The following is a 20,811-nucleotide window of genomic DNA, read 5'->3' as shown; positions in this document are numbered from 1 at the left end:
GAAATTATTAACAAACATAAGGTGCTATGTCACTATAACAACTTCGACAACTGCATCTCCTGATGAGCACTGAAAAGGAAAAAAATCTGCCATTAAAACAGTACTTTGTGAAAACATGCTCATGTCCACTACAGATAGACAGTTTTGCTTGTACAGTTGTACATCATGTGAGGAGTTCAAACAATTTCAACAGTCAACAATAGACAGTATGGGTAATTATGAACATAAGAAATACCACCTTATATACTTTCATCACTGGGTTACCTGTTTGTTTGTTTGTTTAATGCCACACTCAGTCATCTGTCAGCTATATGAGTGTGACCAGCATACAGGCATGTCAGGACCAAACAATTAAAATCATGTATTTTATTTATGTGTTTTTCAGCCAATTGAGTCTACTGGCTGCCGAACAGTTACTGCCATATTTTAGCAGTATTTACAAAATTACTCTGCCATTGGTTAAATTAATGAATTTATCATTTGTGACCAGTCATGACACAACAAAAATATATGTTACAAACATTTATTTGAATTTCAAATAACAATTGCATAATATATTTGAAACAAATGCCTAATCTCTACTCAACGTACTCCCCACTCACAATCCACATATAAAGGGAGATAACTCCTCCATATTGAAACGCTGAGCAAGACTGAAGGTAAGCGACCTCTGTCGCTAAAGAGTCTCATGACTGGTCACATGATTACACACAGAATCAATTATGATACTTAATTAGCTATTCATCGATGTGTCCAGCCCGTTCACTGCCGCCGATCGTGTTTTTAAATAATGCGGCGGAAGGGAATCATGGCAGTACAAACAGGTGTTTTCTCACAACTAACTGTAACAGTTATTGCCATTTCAGAATTTCACATGTCATTCGTGAAATAATATATGTTCATATCATAAAGTAACCTTGAATAATTGATTGTGTGATTAGTTGAGTGTTTTTTTCACAGTAGACTGATAGGGAATGAAAGAATTAATGACTTGCTATGATCTATAGATCATGTGACATTCCCCTAAGTTAAAAAATATGTATAGGGTTCATAACTTGATCTTTAATTTTTCTCTGATGTTACTTACCGTGAAGAAAGAATAGTGGTACTGTAATTGACCGGAACTGTACACGTGTGATACTGACGTATTGGCGATAACTGTTGGGCAGCCAGTAGTCTCTCTGAAGCTATTGCTTTCAATTTCTCCAATAAACACTTCATAAATGTTAATATTATTCATTATGACAAGGTTCTAAATATGTAATTTTTTAAGTAAAATTGATATTTTATACTTATCCTAACTCATGATCTTTGGCTTATCTCCTTCTTCTATGCGAATGTTAGTGCAACACTTGAATCCCTTGTAGTTGCCTAAAGCGGACGTAAAAGTTCACTCACCCACGAGTTACCTCCCTTTTCCCGTGCAGTCATATGACCAGCCATACTTGCCACTCCCTCCTGAATTTAGCCCATGCACCTGGATCTACTGTGAAATCCGAAGTGTCTTCAGCGGGGAGGTTGGGAGGGCTTGACCTCATGAGTCAGGATAAGTATAAAATATCAATTTTACTTAAAAAATTCCATATTTTTCCTTATCCTGACTCATGATCTTTTGCTTATAGAATCCGACGGATTGGTGGTGGGTCAAGCCACTTCGTGGATTCATCAGCTGTCCTTAGATACGTCCTGTATCCCCCCCCCCCCCCAATGGGAACTGCGTAACGGCATTTCCTAGATCCTATTCTTCCAACTTCCATTATAAACCCCTGATATACTAGTATCTTCTTTTTACTAGTTATCTATAACAACCCATAGATATGATAAGATCGTTATCATAAATGAGTTACGACCCCTTAACATACAGGTAAGATTGTTACTTACTCATGCTAGTCTAGTCTTGACTGTGCGCATGGACTTTCAAACTAAAACTTTTTCGTAGTAAAAGTTATCAACAAGTCAACGTAATAAAGGGTGAGATTTCCAACTCAGTGCCTTTGTGGAACCGTTAGTTGTTGTGCTACAACAAGAGGCCCAAACTGGTGAATGCCTGAGACGTCTTCGGGTGGCTATGTTTCTGAGGTAGTGGTTGGCAAACACTGTATCCGACTTCCAAAAGCAGCCCTCCATTTTTGATGATATTGAGCAATTTCCATGCAGAGCGAGTGTAGATGCCAGTGCTCTGACTTCAGGTGGGTTGGAAGCTCTTGGAGGTTCTAATCCTGCTGCTTTACAGGCTCTTAGTATAACAGCTGTCATCCAAAACAAAATTGTCGTTCTTGAGACCTCCACCGATGTTTCCGTCGACAAGGGGATGAAAAGGCTCTTGAATTTTCTTCTCCTTGTTTTAGCTTAATATGTTTAAAGCTCTGACAGGACACAAGGATAAGTCCTGGGTGTCCTCTGGACCAAGGATCGTAGATAGCGCTGGGACATGGAACTGTCTATCTGGTTGACCAGGTAGTTCATTCTTTGCAATAAAATCCCATCTAAGTCCTAGATTTTCTGCAGCATGGTGCCCTGTGTCGAATCTAGTTCGTCCAAAATCCAGCGCATGTATCTCTGACATTCGAGCTGCCGTAGCTAGGGCAAGGAGGAACAGAGTTTTCTGTGCAAGTAGCTCGAAGGTAGTATGGTCTAGAGGTCCGTAGGCATCACTCATGAGATGTCGTAGAATTATGTTCAGATCCCAAGCTGGTGCTCTGAATTTCTTTTGCTGGTCTTCCAGTTTAAAAGAGCGTAGCAGAGCAAGTACTTCAGGTACTTTCGTCAATTTGATGCCTGTCTTCATAGTGACGACTGTACTAATCGCTGCCAGATATGTAGATAATGTCGAACCTTTCAAATGCCTTGTATATCTAAGGTGACACAGATATTCCGCCACTTGAGGATGAGATGCTTTCATAGCTGTGAAGCCTTTCCGCCTTGCATATTGTTCAAACTCTGCCATTTGTTGTCGTACAAATTGCGAGTTGATCTGCATAACGCTAAGGTTACTGCTTTTGCTGACAAGTTTTAGACAAGTTTTGATACGGTCCACACGTATAACTGGAAGATTAGTGGGTTCTTGCTTGGAGTGTGGATGTATGAGTAGGTTCGGCCATTCTGGTAGTTTGAGGGTTGGACTTCCGAGTTCTTGTACTAGATCTAGGAACCAGACTCTCGCTGGCCAATAGGGCGCGACCAAAGTCAGTCATAGCGCTGGGTCTGTTTGATCTTCAATGGTACTTCCTGTAGTAAGATCGGAGTCGGAAATTGGTATGCATTTAGTCCTTCCCATGATATGCTCACTGCATCTGTTGCCCAGGCTTGAGGATCTGGTACTGGTGAGACGAATGTCTGTAGTTGTTTGTTGAACCTCGTGGCGAACAGGTCTATGCATGGGGATCCTATTTCCATTATGATGAGCCGAAATGCCTCTGGGTGGAGCATCCATTCCGTGGGTGACGGACGAGATAGAGCGTCTGCTAGTCCATTCTTGGCTCCTGGTATGTGACACGCCTTTAGCCAGATGTTTGCTTCCTCCGTGATGATGAACAACTGGAATGTGAGCTGGATTAGGCTTGGTGATCTTGTTGATCCCTGCCGATTTATGGAGAATGCCACTGTTGAGTTGTCTGTGTGGACCATCAGCATTCTGTTGATCACTGAGCTCGACCAATGTTCTAAGGCGTTGATCACAGCTTTCATCTCCAGCAGATTGCTGTGAAGATGCTGTTCTAGTTTCGACCACTTTCCTGATGCTACTTGGTTGTTGAGATGCGCACCCCATCCATGTAGTGATGTATCTACGTAAAGGTGTGTGTCGAAGACCAGCTCTTGTAAATAGGTCCCTCCGCAGACATTTGACCTGTGAGTCCACTACAGCAGGTACATCTTGAGATTGTCTGGTAGCGAGATCAGGTCGATGCTGTCCAGATGTTTTGTCAGGAAACGCTGCAATGGACGTAGTTGTAATCTTCCTGTGCGAGTCAAGTCCTGCGCTGAGGTTAGTAGACCGAGTAGACACTGCCATGTTCGTAGTGGTAATCATGGCTTGTATCTTGACCCAACAATCTTCTGGGACCACAATTCGATTCTGTGTTGTGATAAATCTTATTCCCAGAAATAGAAGATCTTGTTTTGGTTCCAACTCTGACTTCATCAGGTTCACTGGCCAGTTCCCAGTTGTGTGAGCAATTTGATTGTGAAGTTTAGCTGCTGTCTGAGTTGACTGGCATTTTGATGAACCTGTATCCCGTCGTCCAGATAAAAGGCACTGCATAGACCTCGATGATGTAGATAGGTGACGATAGGCTTGGTCACTCGTGGGAATAACCACGGAGCCGACGATATTCCAAATGGTAGGACTTTCCATTGGAAGTGCTGACCTCTGAATTTCCTTGATTCCAGATGTATTGGGATGTGCAGATATGCATCCTGAAGGTCTGTGCTCGCCATTTAATCTACTGGACGGATGAGTTGTCTGAGTTGAAGTAGGTGGATCATTTTCAACCTGTCTGGTTTGAGTTGATAGTCTTGGTTAAATTTCCTCAGTTGTAAATCAACCTGAATTTCTCTTTGGAATTCTTCTTGGGTACTAGGAAAATTGGGGAGTAAAAGCCTGGTGTGAGATGATGTTGATCTATTCTACCGCGTTCTTGGTTAGAAGCGAGTTGATGGCTTTTTCTAACTTGTCTGCTTGCTCGTCTGCATAGTCAAAGACAATCGGTCTGAGGGTTAACGGTGGTGTGGCCTTGAGCTGCACTCTGTACCCTTCTCGCAGTACTTGTGATACGTAGTCGTCCTCCAATATTCCCCAATTTTCCCAGTACCTTTGTAGACGTCCACCAACTGTCGATGGTTGTACAGGAACAGCTGGGGATGGAAGTGTCTAGTCGAACCCCATTTTCAGCGTCTAGCTCCTCTAGAACCTCTGGGATTACGTCCTCTCCCAGGGTTCCCTCTGTAGTTTCGGGATAGGCGATGAAAAGGGCTCTTCCCGCACCTGAAGCTGGAGTATTTCTTCTCCTTTGCCTTCTGAATACCGGAAAACTTGGACTTGTTGCTGTACTTCTGTGAAGTATGGCGAATGACGTTGGCCAAAGTGTCTATAGACTTGATCATCATGACTTCTCTTGAGTCGTGAGTAGCTTCCTTAGCAGCTTCATCAATCTCCCCTCCGAAGATAGTAGGCACCGCCTAAGGAGCTCTTAGTAGCGGTTGGGTAAATCTGTCACTCCAGGAACAAGATGCTAGTAGACCCTGTCTACGTAATAAGGTGAGACCCACCGACGTTGAGGCCAAGTGACCCGACATGAAGTGTTGGTAATTTTTCTCTGAGTTAGTAGAGCTGAAAGTATCATCCTATCCTCTTCCGACCTAGGGTTCTTGAATTGAGTTATCAATGCCTCATTGATCGCTCTAGACCTTGCTAACCCGAAGAAAGTTCTCCTAGTTGAGCCAACTCTTTATCCTCCACCTTATAGTCCTTGTTCCGTGAGTCATTATCCAACTTCATGTTGTCATCTAAGTCTGGCATTCTCATGAAGGGGATCCATATGATATAGAGGAAACTTCCTCGCGTTGAATGATGGTAGATGTTGATTCTGATAATGATAAGCTGTGCCTAGGTTCGTAGCCACCTTGGATATCTGTTCAATTGGTAGTATCATAAAAGAGTTGAAGTTGTCCTTCCACATCTTATATGTGCATGTTTCATCCGATTCTTTGGAGGGGGACTCTAAGTCCAATCCTTTAGCTATCCAAGATGTGACCTCCGCTTCTGAGAAGATGAAGTCACCCTGTTTATCAGATAGTTCCGAGTCAGTTGAACTGTGCCTTCGCAGAGCCTCCTTTCGCGAACCTTCCTATCGCGAACCTTCATCTCGTGATCCATCCCTTCGCAAACCTTCTCGTGATTCTTCCCTTCGCGAACCTTCTCTTCGCGAACCTTCTCTTCGCGAACGTTCCTCCAAACGTCTGTGAGGGCTGCGGAATCTAGATCTGGAATGGCTGGATCTCAGACAGGGCTTCCTAGACGTTCTTGACGTGAGGGTTCGCTGACGTATCTCTCATAGTCTCAGGGACATTTGTGAACTTTCAGTCTTCATCCATGATGACTGAGTCGTCTGAGTGTGAGGTTCTTTGCGAATGCATCTTCAGTTCTAGACCTGTGAGGCGTAGATGTAGGTCTATCAGGTTTGCGAAGGTCCGAGGATCTGCCTACGTTGCTTGCCCCCGTAGGGTTCTGCTGTGCCTCTGCTTCCTCGGCGAATCGACGCTCCATCATCTGCGTAGTAAACTGTCTCATAAAGTCGCCCGGATCGAAGCTGTGCGTTGTCTTGAACTGATGCGGTGTGGACGAAGCATTTGTCAAACAGCTGAGCAGCTGTCGTAGTTGCAGGAGACGATCGCGTCGTCGTGGAGGTCAACGCGTAGCCATTCTGGCAGGTCTAATAGGTACTTCAGGTAGAAGTATCGGAGGGTCAGCAAATATGTTTCTTCAAATTTTTTACATATAATGCAAGCTAGTTATAACCGAAAATCATACACAGCGTAAGTTGGATAAAAGGATCTAAATGTAAAGGATAAAATGCCGTATACAGGACTCAAGTGCTCACCCAACCATCCGCTTGGGCGATGAAGGAGAGAGTGGCAAGTATGGCTTGTCACATGACTGTTTGCGTGGGAAAAGGGAGGTAATTCGTGGGTGAGTGAACTTTTACGTCCACTTTAGGGAACTACAAAGGATTCAAGTGTTCCACTAACATTCGCATAGAAGGAGATAAGCAAAAGATCATGAGTTAGGATAAGGAAAAATATATATCTTTAAATGCCATAGACTACATACCGCATTTGGGGTCCAATTGTAACATTGCTCTCAAAACAAACATACTCACTGCCACAAGGAAAGCAAGACATCTGACAACAAGGGGAGGTAATCCTGCCAGGTCTTTGTTGTTGGCCAGGAAACATTGCAGCAGAGACTGGAGATCACAGCACTCCACCCAGCTGTGGATGACAGTTTATCTTTATATTTCACTGGGTATCACCACTTTTAATGATATGTCATAAATGTTGAACGTCCTTAGTGTCTTCTACAAAAGCTGGGAGAGATTCTCTTCCATACAATTGTTTTTATTAGTTGACATGCCAGTTACAACAGAGCATGGGGGCTTAACCGTTCATTCCAGTAAAGACCAGTAATTGTCTATAGCAAACTTGGTAAAAAGGTTTTAAGGAAAATATTACCAACTGAATTGCTGTAACTATCAAACTTGGTTTCAATATGGTTTATGCTACTACAACTATTATTGTAATCCAACAGGAGATATCAATAACAATGTTCTGATGATGGGAGTCTGTCAGTAACACTCTGCATTGAACTGCATGATTAGAGGACAAACATGGTGAGTTTCTGTTTAGAGGTAATAAATGTAGATTTGATAGCTCCAAATGTATTTTCAGAAATGAATATGACTCAGTGTGATGCTATATCTCCAAAACTGTTTCTTTGCTGGTTAATGTCACAATCAGCAATTTTAAGCTAAATAGTTGATCCAGGGATTGTATGCATGTACCAAATGAACGAGTGAGTATGAGTTTATGCTGCTTTTAGCAATATTCCAGCAATATCATGGGGGCACCAGAAATGGGCTTTACACATTGTACCCATGTAAGGAATAAAACCTATCTTCAGTGTGATGAGTGAACAACTAAGCTACCTCGCTACCCCTAATAAAAATATTCAAAACCATGCTCATCTAACCTCTTATTTTAATTTCATGTGTTTGAATGATGACTGTTTACCTGTTACTGTAAAGATATGAGAAGTACAGCATCAGCAGCACTGTCCATGCTGTGTCCCCACTCTGTTCTACTGCATGCAGCATGTGGCATGGATCTCCAGACTGCACTGGAGGAGAACACACATCATCAATATCATTAAGCTCCATTTAAAAACTGTAGTATCAGTTATAACTGAGATGACAAACAAATTTCAAAGTTATTGTGTAAATTTTCAGTACAAGAGCTAGTACTTGTATGAAGCAAATCAAGCAAAATTCATTATAAACATTTACCACTCAAGATTTCAGGTGTGAATTCAACACAGCTTTGAATTTTGATATTTTACATTGGAGGAAATACATTGACAAAGCATTAATTTATCATGAATTTGTCAATGTATTTAGTGATGAAATACTTTATTTACGTTGCATACCTTGACATGAGATGATTTAATCTGGTTACATACATTTCACTACAAATTTATCAAATCTGGGAACTTGAAACTTTGCTCTTAATTACTAGTATTAGAATCTATGTTTGGACCATTTAAAGCTGACATTTCCACATAAGGGTAATGTTTGTTTGTTAAAGCCGCATTCAGCTGTATTCCAGCTATATAATGGTGCCTTGTAAATAATTGAGACAGGACCTGACAAACCAGTGATTGATATTTTGAACATTATGATCCAAGTTACTATGCAAGCAACCAAGATAGTGAGTTTGTTGCTCGCGACCTAATCCACACCAATAATCACTATGATGACATTATCATAATGGCAGGAAAGATTTACAATGTCCAGTTTAGGATCAAGTGAGTCCTTCCATGACATACATTTGATTGAGGCGACACCAGATACTAGCCAGCTGGGAGGGGCAGGGTTCAGAGGGATGATCTTCTCCAGTAGGTCTCTGTACACATTCTCCAGCAACTTGTCTATGCTTTCACACACATCCTCAGTAGCCCTGGCAAGGTCATGAGAAATATACTAAGCCACTTACACTTTTTTGTAAACGTTTTTACAAATTTGGCTTCTTAAGACTTTACAAATTAAAAGCTGTGGGGTTTATAGTTTTCCAACTTGAAATACATTAAATTTGTAAAAGATCTCTGATTAAATCACTGCAATTAAGAACTATTATAATTTATCTGAAAAAAATTAACTGAAGATTTATGACAGGAAGTGAAAGAATTGTTTGGAATCTTCTTTTTTTCAACCTTGGACCAACCACTCTGTAGACAAAAATAATTTTATTGTCTTGTTTAAATCCACAGTCAGCTTTATCACAGCTGTATCACATGGCAATGAATAAAAAAAGCCTAGATCCGAAAAAAAACAGTGATCAATTTCATGAGCAAAACCCATCCTACCAGGAGAAAATGACATACAATCAACATGGTGTCACTGAGCCGGACTGACATTTAAAGTCACTTCAGTATGGGTAACTGAGGACCTTTTCCCTTGAATCCTCACTGGGAACAGAATGGCAAACTACAGAAAATTCTGCATTAGATGTAAATAATATGTCAAGTTAAGTCATATTTTAATCCAGTTGAAGACCTAAAAAAAAGATAAATTCATAACACAATACAGAATCATACATAAATCTACAGAGATGGTAGTCCCTGCAAGCTATATACATCTGGTCACCAATTATTATTGGACTGGTTCTTTGTATTGTATTACTACGATCAGGGCAAAAACTGCACGTCAATAAACCTTTAATTTGTTTTGAACAATTAGGCTAGTGACCATGTCAAAACCTTGTATGTCACAATAAGGATATTTAAATCAGAGATGTACCTAGATTTTACAACATGAGCTTGAATGATGACTCCCGACCGTGTGAACATGAGAGACATTTTGGACATGTCACTCCCTGTCTGGGAATACAGCTCATTCATACAGGCCAGGACAGTCTTCAGGCCAGGAGGGCATTCTTCAGACTCAAACACTGTCTGAAATAGGCAGAGAGCATCACAAAAAAAAATCATATTTCATAACCAACAAGCTACAAGGAATTATGAATTATCTGTCCCAAGTGAATGAATCCTGAGTCTTTGATGAGGCACATAATAATTCTGAGTTCCCAGTTGGTTATTCAAAATGTTTTGATACATTCACATTCTTAGAAAGAAAATGAAGTCAAAAGTATGAAATATCAACCCTATAGGGAAACTGTTCTGAGGAGTGAGTGAGTGAGTGAGTTTAGTTTTACGCCGCACTCAACAATATTCCAGCTATATGGCAGCGGTATGTAAATAATCAAGTCTGGACCAGACAATCCAGTGATCAACAAGAGGAGCATCGATCTGCGCAATTGGGAACCGATGACATGTGTCAACCAAGTCAGCGAGCCTGACCACCCGATCCCGGTAGTCGCCTCTTACGACAAGCATGGGTTACTGAAGATCAATGTTCTAACCCGGACCTTCAAGGGTAACTGTTCTGAGGAAGAGACAATGTAATCAATTTGTGACGACGTAAAGAATGACTGACATCATATCAAGTTTTCCCTGATAATGAGGCATTGTGACATCATACAGCTTCAATGAATAAATATTATACATATTAACACAATCATACTAATTTATGAGTAATGGTATATGATTTATCATTACAGATCTTTGACAAGAGCATTTTCCACCTAATGTCTATATACGTCTGTGCTGAAAGACAGTGGTAGTCAGTCAGAAAACATTTGCGTTCACTAGCCTAACCTTGTCTAAATTCTAATGGCATTGCTCTCAGTAGATCTTAGAACTGTCAGCTGAGCCTCACAGGTGCAGGTACCTAAATTCCAGTCTCACTGGAGCTCCTTTTCCATTCAAATGCAGTTACTTTTTTCTATAAAATATATGGTATTTTCATAGACCCCAGTGTTTGAAGCCTGCAGTGGAGAGATTGTCAGTCTCACCTGTATGTATGGCACTAGATGTCTCTCTGCAGCTGACAACAGGAGTGAGAGAGCGCCCTCAACATTCAGCCACTGCTTATCTCCCATTTCACTGGAGGACTTGAGTACACTGTCAGCACACACTCTGAAACATGCAGATAGAGAGGAAAACCTCCCAGAGATAACTGCAGAAAGTGTCAAGAGATGCTAACACATGCATTTGTTGTATGGGAAGTTATGGATGTTTGAAAACAGCAAGACTTACATTTGTTATATGATATATGTAATGCAATCGTTTTACACACATATTGAGGTTAGCATGAAATTACTAAAGATCAAAGTATTTCTGTACTTTTTTATAGCTTGGTGCAACAAATGAAAATGAAGGTTGATATTAATTCATAATAATACTCCACTTAGCTGCAGAAAATTAGAAAGCTACTGAAGTGCATTCAGAAAAAAATGTGTTTGGTGAACATCCACTTACTTGAGCTGGTTGTTAAATGCAGTGATAATTTGACTAAATAAGTAAGTAAACGTGACTGTTGCAAGCACTCATACACAAATGCACTTTGCAGTTTAATGAGGGAGAGCTTGGCTTCACTCAAGTAAAAAGGAAATAAGACCAATATGAAAGAAGAACTACTACAACCTTTAGCAATAAATAAAACTGCCCCGAAGAAAAATTATTCTACTTCCTATTTACTTTTCTTTGTCATTTATACTTTCTTATTGATCTTTGAACAATGTCAGTGTCTCTACCCACCTACAGCATACAGTGAGGAGATCTGTGAAAGCAAGAAGAGGGTACTGCTGGTCTGTCCCCTGGACCATCAGTCTCTGTCCGCCATGACACAGAGAGGTGTTGAGGTTAGTCATCTGACAGCAAGCCACCTTCAGCAGGTCCTCTACAACCTCACATCGATACACCCACGACAGGTACTGCTTGCTGGACACACAGAGAACTGATATCAGGCAAGGATTACAATCTCATATTCAAGCACATTCAGGTTATACAGGGATAGAAATACTTTTTTTCTAAGTGTGCCTTAGGGCACCAGACAAATATTTTAGGTGTGCCTTTCAGAAATTGAGTATGCCCACATGTTTTTAGAATAAATGACAATGATGATGATCATTTGAAATTTATTGTTAAATAAAGAAATGGGTTTATGAGCATTCAAATATGTATGGTATTATTCAATTTGGAAAAAAATAATTGTTTTGGGGATTAAATGACTAAATGCGAGTTATGTCTCCAAAAAATCAGGCGTGTCAAAAGGGCACCGAGAACATTTTTAGTCGTGCCATTTCAATATTTACCATGCCATGGCACACTAATATATGGGGTATTTCGAACCCTGTTATACACTCAGGAGGTAGTCATCTTATGCCTATCCCCTTCACAGCTTCAAATGTTCTGAAATTAAGAGACCTGAGAAGATTCCTTGATAATTTTATTTTATTTATTATTGGATATTTATATAGCGCATATATCCACGCACTAGTGCATACTCAAGGCGCTAATATTTTTTTTTCCTCGATCATTGGATGTCAATTCAATGGCACATCTTATTATCAATCTCAGCTCCTTGGGGAGTATACAACTCTTGCTGCCACAAGGCGCACTGAGTTATTGCGGCTTTCCCATCCTTACGAGGTACCCATGTATTCATATGGCCACCATTCGGGGGTTCTTTTAAGTGCACAAGGTTGTGTATTGTACACTAGGGGTTTTTGGCAACACTGAAATAGTCTGCAAACAAAGTTGACTCCAAAGTTTTTACACCCAGTCACAGGTGGGCTCGATCCCGGCACCTCATGCTCGCTGGATCGCTAGCCTGGCACCTTAGCCAGCTCACCCACCACGCCCGATACTTGATAATACTTGATGATTACTTTACAGAATGTATTTTATTCAGTTTTATACCAATCGTTCAGTGGACTGCATGAATGAGTCCTTCTTACACCAACTGTAAAAAGATTCACACTCTTCACAACACATCCCTCACCTGACAAGTGGCCCAGCAGCTATCAGAGCCTGGAGGAACACAGCTGGGTGAGACAGAGTGAGACCCTGCCTCACCAGGTGTACACACTGTCTCACTGATGCCGCATTCACAAACAGGGGGATCCCTGGTGGCTGCCTGCAATGAAGCAGCACTTCAAACTATCTGTGCAGACACTGCAATAATCATCCATGGCACACACACCTGGGGTGAGCCTGTTGTATTTACAAGGCAAGAATATGTGAAAAATCACAAAGAATCAGACAGTAGTGGTGGTGATTCCATTTTATAAATGTAATTTTTATCTGAATTGTGTCAAGTCATTAACTACAATTATCATGGAAAACTGTTCACAGCATCATTAAAGTCTACTCACTCACTCTGAAATATTGCACCAGGTATCAAATGATATTATCATATCAAACCATAATTATCTTGGACACGCTATAAGAGTGTGCTAAGAATATTCACCGGTGCAGTATGTTAGCCAGTAGACAGAAACCCTTCTCTATGAGTCCATAGTTTTTCACATCCATCACAACACACAGGGAACGCAGAATTGACTCAACACCTGGAACCAATGCTCATATCAACATACAGACCACAGTGAGAAACCAATACACTCTTAGTCTGGAAAATCTGTACAAGAATAACATAGATACCCCATTCAGAAACAGTATATGGACTCCTAGTCAACAGCCCAAAATGTATCCCTTTTAATGCCCAAGCATGGTACCAACAAGTACCATCTATGGATGTCTTGTGGTACGATGCAGTCAAAGGGATTGCCTGCCACTTTTTGGCAGTCCAAAAATTATTTTGCAACATGCAAACATAAACTAACCATCCTAAATGTTTCCTAATACAACACTACAAGTGATTCTCTTTCAATTGGAGGCATCATGTCAAGTAGTATTTCAAAAGTCTCAGAAGTACTGTGTTTATATATGAATAATCATTTTGAAAAACACCTTCAGTGCCACATTATTTTGTTCCAATAATTCTTTCTGCAGTTGTATAAAACATGTATCCCCTGTACAACACTTTTCAGTTTTATTCATAGAACACATACAATATCAATCATTTTGAAATATTAATACCAGTACATAAATGTAAAACTGACCATAGACAGCATGGCAGCGTGTGAAGAACTGTTCATAGTCTGTCAGCATCTGAAGGCACTGGAATACAGAACTAAAAGGAGAATGAAATACTGAATGAAAATAAAAGCATAAAAATTTTTTTATATTTACTATCAACGTAAATTGGTGAGTGAGTGAGTGAGTGAGTGATGTTGCTAAAAGCACACTTGGTAGAATTCCAGTTGGAGATATCTTCTAGATACAACGAAATGTGTCAGTAGAATGATTAGCATTTTGAAAAGCTGGGCAAGAATACACTTTCTAGTATTTGCTCAAATGTGATAGAAATCAAACACTGCTATCAATTAAACCATAGACATCAAATCTGATAACACTGAAATCTAGGAATTTATATACCACAGAAATAAGATCAGAATAAGAAATACATGTGCTGAAAGCAAGACATTAGTATGAAGACCATCCTGGCATGGTAAGTTTTCAATACAACAATTCACAAACAGATCAATTGAAACTCCAGGAACAATGATAAACTATTAAAAGCAAAGTGTTCACAATGATTCTTACTCCAGTTGAGGACCACTTTGTGTATGCAAAGACTCAAAGAGAAATTCTGAAAAGAAAACCCCGAAATACCAAACATAATAATACAGTGCATCTGATCTTTACAATGTAGTCTTTATGTCTTTAAAGGCTTTCCAATATATAACAGTAAGACATGACAAATATGATAAAACAGTGTCTTAAAAACGGAACTGAAGGAATGTTTTCATACTGTTACCCACACAATAAACCATGAGCACTAGTGTGCAAGATTTAAGCTGTTCCTGTGGTCCTTGGCTAGTAATCAGGACCACTAAATGATAAGTTCGCAGTGGTCCTGGTGGCAAGTGAATTTTTTAAGTTAAAATCTAAATTTTTTATTTTGAACAAGTGAAGAATAGACAGGACCACTAATTATTGTCCACTCACTGGTCCTGTGGTCTAGTGGGACATTTTGAAAGGTTTCTTTCCCTGTGAGCATACCTCTACAGCACCCATAAACACCTAATCACCAACACACATGAAGGCTGGCATTGTGTATTAATAATTTTGATAAAGGTGAAAGGTTACAGCTCTTTTTTATACTGATTGCCATTAAAACATGGCTTATTACAGCATCTTTTAAGCACTTGGCATTCTGAGTCTGTGACATTTCACCAGAAAGTCCCTACGCATGTTGACCTTGTGTGTCCAAGTGATCGACTGGAAAGTGACAAATAATGTTTTTAAGGAAGTTGAGGTAACAGTTCAACATACTGTCTCACATTAAAACACTCTTCTAGTGCTGAGAATACCTCTGACTTTGATTTTCATGAATTTCCCCTATGATCTCCACTGTACTCAATCCAACTGACTCACCGGCTAGATCACTCTCCAGAATCTGCGTGACTGTACTTTCATCTTGGGAGTAGGACATGAGAGCCTTCACGCAGTGTGCAGAGGCTGTCTGTAGCATCTCCTGCTTAGTTATCAGCATCTTCTTGAGTCCCATCACCAAGTACCTGTTGTCAGGGGTTGGTGCCATCAACAGCTTCACAGAGTCTTTATCTGTGTGCTTCAGGATGTTCTTGAGAAGCGCTGAAACAAAGGTTGGGAGATCAAGCTGCAGAAACTCATTTAAAGGTCACATGCAACCAAAAAATCAAACCTAATTAAAACACAATTATCACTTATTCATGACATATATACATTGCTGATTATGAAAAAACATATAAACAAAATTATAAGCGTACAATCGCAAATCAAAAGTGCAATATTGTGTACTTGGGTTTACTTCCCTCGAAGCGAAGCACCCGGGATACCGACCCCAGTCAGAGCAGGTGGGTGTGCACTCAAGTGTAATGAAGACTTTCAGTGTCTGGTTCATTTGCCGATGCCCACGGCTCATGGTGTGTGTGTATATATAGAGATGTTGGGTTTTGTAAATACATGCTCATTTTTGGTGTATAACATTTTGCAATCAACAGACATCATAAAATGTCATGTGTACAAGTATCACACCTGCCTGTCTGTGTAATTACATAATGTGACAGAGACCAAACTCAGGTGCACGAGCCATAAATCAATGCGTTTTGTTTATGGTGTATAGCCTGATAGGTGTTAAGTTCAAATTGCATGTGGTCAGTGATCGAAGTTGCATATTGTCATTAGCAGACAGGCAGGCAGACACATAGGTGTCAATAAAACAGACATTGAGTTTTGTTTGTGACAAAGACATATCTATATCACAGTTAGAAATTCTGTCAATGCTAAATAATGACATTGCTTTTAAGTATCGAACTGAGAAATTTACTCGGTAAGAAGAACGTGTTCTGAAATAGACAAATGAAATTATATAAACAGTTAAATCGGTAATCTACTGTCATAACATATAAAAAGCTCGCGCCTGTGAAATATCAACTAAACATTAGAAAAATTATAGCTCACATCAAAGCCTTCACTGAGTATTCAATGCCAGCAAAGGTTTTCCGTCTTGAAATGTCGAACGCCTCACTGGTTGACACATAGCTGAGTAGATCTAGATCCTACCAAGGTTCTTTTATGTAACGAGTAGATTATGTACTATTTGTTTTGATTAGACTACTCCTGCCCACGACCTTATAATTCGGACATCCCTCTTCCAAGCTGCGCGAACCTATTCACTGTGCATGCGCTATGAGCTCAGCCCAGCACAGCTGTTGAAACCACTTTCACCCCAAGCTGCTGGGGTGAATTTAGTGAATCGTTTGAACTCCGATTTCGCAGGGGGGTTTTCATCGCGTTGTTTTTCAACTTTATAATTTGAATTTGCATTTTTGATGATTTGTATCTGTAAAGTCCATACCGAAAGGTATCAGAATCTGCAAAGTTGTGTTTTGAGTTGCATGTGACCTTTAAGCCACTAGTCCTTAATAATAATGTATAGGAACATCTTTCAAAATATTTTTTATTTTCTACTAGTCATATTTCCACCTTTTACCATTCAACTATTATTATTGTTTTATGCCACCATATAGGTGAGTGTGGCATTAGACAACAAACAAACATTGTTTTATGATTTTTCATTTAGTAGAATTTTACAGTAGAGGGTACATAAGATATCATAGTAATACTTTAAGAAAAGAAATAGCAGCTTGGCCAGTACTCACTATTTAAAGGATCCAGTATCATAATTCACAATAGCAGTATTTACTGTTTTAGCAGGTGTTACGGTTAATAATTTGCCGAGACAAAAGGCTTAAGAGTCCCCTTAGAACCAGCAAAATAGAACACATACAAGTCCAAAATATTCAATAATATATTGAACAAACAATGAGCAAGCTACAATGATTGACAATACAGATATCTAGTACAATGCAATTGAGTCACAAATCTAAAATATTGGGTCACAAATCTAAAATATTAATTCACCAGAGTCTTGACATTTACAGTGAGAACAGATATATATTGATTGAAGGTTGTTTACAATGACAACAGTTGAAAAGGCAAGCACGATCACTCACGAGATGATGGCAGACAGATGTGTATAACTCCAGTCATGTAATAAGTCCCATCGCACAACACATCAACCAGCCTTTATATAGCTCTTACACAGTTCTCGAGCATTCTAGCAAAGTTAGGCTCCTTCATTAATCTAAAAATACTATTGCCATTGAACATATATGCCAAAACCCACACTCAAAACTTTAAACATTGTGACCCATAATAATTATCACTTAATCAATGTGATATTACAAACTACAAAAAACACACTCTCATAACACAGGTAGTACTGATTGCTGGTTTCTTGGAACATTGGCATTTTATGTCTGATTCTTTTGTTAAAAGATTTGTTTCTAATTGTCAACAGTCATATACCAAAATATGGTATGTAGTAATAGTGGGTGGCTTATTTTTCTCAACCTTCAGGATGCAATGTTCAGCACAATATTGTTTGGAAGACTGAATTAGGCTTAGATAGTTTACATAATTAGTTTTTATATTACCTGGAATATTTCTATGTAAGTTAATCTCCAATTTCATCAATTTATTCATTAACAAATCTAATGCTGTTTTATGTCAATGTTGGTATGGATGAAAAGATATGACTATTCCTGCTAAGTGAGTGAGTGAGTGAGTGAGTGAGTTTAGTTTTACGCCGCTTTTAGCAATATTCCAGCAATATCACTGCGGGGGACACCAGAAATGGGCTTCACACATTGTGGGGAATGGAATCCGGGTCTTCGGCGTGACGAGCGAACGCCGTAACCACTAGGCTAAACCCCACCACCCCCTGCTAAGAGGAGTTAGAAGCTCTGTTGACCACCTGCCTTTCTAGTTTCACATGGGTTTCAAAATTTATATCAATCATTTCATCTAAATCAGGACTGAATTTTATACCCAACAATCCAAATGGTATCTCTGTCTAGTGTAAAATTTCAGTAATATGGTGTAGGTTTTATCAGGTTTTGACTGTAGACCCTGGTAGCCATTACTCACCCAGGAGATTGAATCTCAGATAATACAGATATCTAGTACAATGCAATTGAGTCACAAATCTAAAATATTGGGTCACAAATATAAAATATTAATTCACCAGAGTCTTGACATTTACAGTGAGAACAGATATATATTGATTGAAGGTTGTTTACAATGACAACAGTTGAAAAGGCAAGCCACGATCACTCACTTAGATGATGGCAGACAGATGTGTATAACTCCAGTCATGTAATAAGTCCCATCGCACAACACATCAACCAGCCTTTATATAGCTCTTACACAGTTCTCAGAGCATTCTAGCAAAGTTAGGCTCCTTCATTAATCTAAAAATACTATTGCCATTGAACATATATGCCAAAACCCACACTCAAAACTTTAAACATTGTGACCCATAATAATTATCACTTAATCAATGTGATATTACAAACTACAAAAAACACACTCTAATAACACAGGTAGTACTGATTGCTGGTTTCTTGGAACATTGGCATTTTATGTCTGATTCTTTTGTTAAAAGATTTGTTTCTAATTGTCAACAGTCATATACCAACATATGGTATGTAGTAATAGTGGGTGGCTTATTTTTCTCAACCTTCAGGATGCAATGTTCAGCACAATATTGTTTGGAAGACTGAATTAGGCTTAGATAGTTTACATAATTAGTTTTTATATTACCTGGAATATTTCTATGTAAGTTAATCTCCAATTTCATCAATTTATTCATTAACAAATCTAATGCTGTTTTATGTCAATGTTGGTATGGATGAAAAGATATGACTATTCCTGCTAAGTGAGTGAGTGAGTGAGTTTAGTTTTACGCGCTTTTAGCAATATTCCAGCAATATCACCAAGTGGGGGACACCAGAAATGGGCTTCACACATTGTGGGGAATGGAATCCGGGTCTTCGGTGTGACGAGCGAACGCCGTAACCACTAGGCTAAACCCCACCACCCCCTGCTAAGAGGAGTTAGAAGCTCTGTTGACCACCTGCCTTTCTAGTTTCACATGGGTTTCAAAATTTATATCAATCATTTCATCTAAATCAGGACTGAATTTTATACCCAACAATCCAAATGGTATCTCTGTCTAGTGTAAAATTTCAGTAATATGGTGTAGGTTTTATCAGGTTTTGACTGTAGACCCTGGTAGACATTACTCACCCAGGAGATTGAATCTCAGATCCAGAGTTTGAGCGTTATCAAGGAGAGACACCAACACCTGATAGACACTGCATCTGACTTCAAGGGACATGTCTGATTGCAGAGAGTCATCCAACAGATGGATGAAGACGTAGATTACAGAACACAAACAGTTTTCATCAGATGTTTGGTTCAGTAACCTCAGTACAAGCAGAAGGAGAGATTCTGAAACAAAACACATGTACCCAGTATTGAAGTTGAGTCTATAAATCACATCTTTCAGTACATCAGTTTTTGAAATATGATAATTACACAGCTTGTTTAGGAAGAATGATTTATGGTAATGTCTTTTTAGAAATATTGTTTACAAATATAAGAGGACAGAATGTTTGTAGCAGAGTAAGTGTGAAGCTGATTGAGAAGTTTACCATGCTTGTCAAGAATGTGAAATCCATAGGCAGGAGAAATAGCCAGCAGTCTCCCCAGCAGCACCAAGTATGGTGAGACAGATACCAGATCTTGAGTGTCTTGCAACTACAAGTATAACATCACAGATATAACACTAGACATGTCTCCTTCACCAGTATAACTCTTTGATGTACTGATGATACATTGATCAATTACCATTGTTTTCATTATGCATGAAATGTGTCCCCACCATAAACTTATCGTTAATATTTTGGGAAAAGGGCTGCAACCTATCCACTACGAGGCTAATACAATACATATCATGAATATTGGGTAACAAATACATATAAGTACTGTTCTTTACCTTTGGTGAAACAATATCCAGATATATTCTTTGACATGTTTTCACCATGTTGACAGTGTTAATCTATCACAACAATGACCATTGATGACCAAATGAAGTATATAAGAGTCTTGACTAGTATCCTGTCTGGCTTGGGATATATTCCATTTTGTGTATCACACTTTGATAAATAACATCGAAAATCAAATGAAAACACTCCTTTTCTCCTTTACAAAAAATTAAAGAATTCCAGTGATTGCAATTCACCAAATATACGAGTGAATCGTAACAGCCTTAGTAACCATAGGAAAACACCTAAAGGACCCAGAAACACTTATTTCTTGACAGTCAAAACAAGTTACTAAACAGTAGGAGTATATTTTAATCTGTAACAGTGATGGCTGTATGGAACAAATCTCTAAAACACTGAATTATTACACACATGCATATGCTGAAACCTACCTCGAAGTGGAACTTGTCTATGGTGTACCAGACCAAATCCTCCGATTCAGCAGTCTCCAGTATCAGCTGACACACTGAAATGATACACAGCTGACTTGCAATGCTGTAGTTCTATAAAACAAGAAGTCACAAATGAAATGTGTACCCTATCTTAAGTAGCATTTATCTGTAGTACCAGTAAAGACAC

General features: G+C 39.3%; 1 protein-coding gene across 1 annotated transcript; it reads right to left on the bottom strand.

The window, feature by feature from the left end:
• Positions 1 to 24: 24 nt before the first annotated feature.
• LOC124254554 (meiosis inhibitor protein 1-like) lies at positions 25 to 19,631 on the bottom strand. Its single transcript, XM_046688379.1, has 13 exons — positions 19,433 to 19,631; positions 15,173 to 15,391; positions 14,339 to 14,384; positions 13,795 to 13,865; positions 13,143 to 13,242; positions 12,675 to 12,809; positions 11,429 to 11,611; positions 10,684 to 10,807; positions 9,570 to 9,724; positions 8,600 to 8,730; positions 7,789 to 7,894; positions 6,879 to 6,990; positions 25 to 69 (listed from the first exon to the last, which is right to left on the bottom strand). The coding sequence occupies exons 1-13, from the start codon at positions 19,521 to 19,523 to the stop codon at positions 25 to 27; spliced, it is 1,518 nt and encodes a 505-aa protein (XP_046544335.1). The 5' UTR covers positions 19,524 to 19,631.
• Positions 19,632 to 20,811: the final 1,180 nt, after the last annotated feature.

This window comes from Haliotis rubra, unplaced genomic scaffold (genome assembly GCF_003918875.1).
Source record: "Haliotis rubra isolate DU_JTF1 unplaced genomic scaffold, ASM391887v1 Scf575, whole genome shotgun sequence".
In the NCBI taxonomy this organism is placed as follows: Eukaryota; Metazoa; Mollusca; class Gastropoda; order Lepetellida; family Haliotidae; genus Haliotis; species Haliotis rubra.
Note: the sequence above shows the minus strand (reverse complement) of the source record. Positions and strands in the feature narration are given on the sequence as shown.

What these genes read in the sequence shown, in the direction of transcription:
- LOC124254554 (XM_046688379.1), bottom strand. Translation starts at nt 19,523, where the DNA reads ATGTCCCTTGAAGTCAGATGCAGTGTCTATCAGGTGTTGGTGTCTCTC. An exon ending in TCTGAGATTCAATCTCCTGG is followed by an intron (nt 15,392 to 19,432) that starts GTGAGTAATGTC and finishes CCTTTGTTTCAG; the next exon opens with CGCTTCTCAAGAACATCCTG. An exon ending in CAAAGTGGTCCTCAACTGGA is followed by an intron (nt 13,866 to 14,338) that starts GTAAGAATCATT and finishes TTCTCCTTTTAG; the next exon opens with TTCTGTATTCCAGTGCCTTC.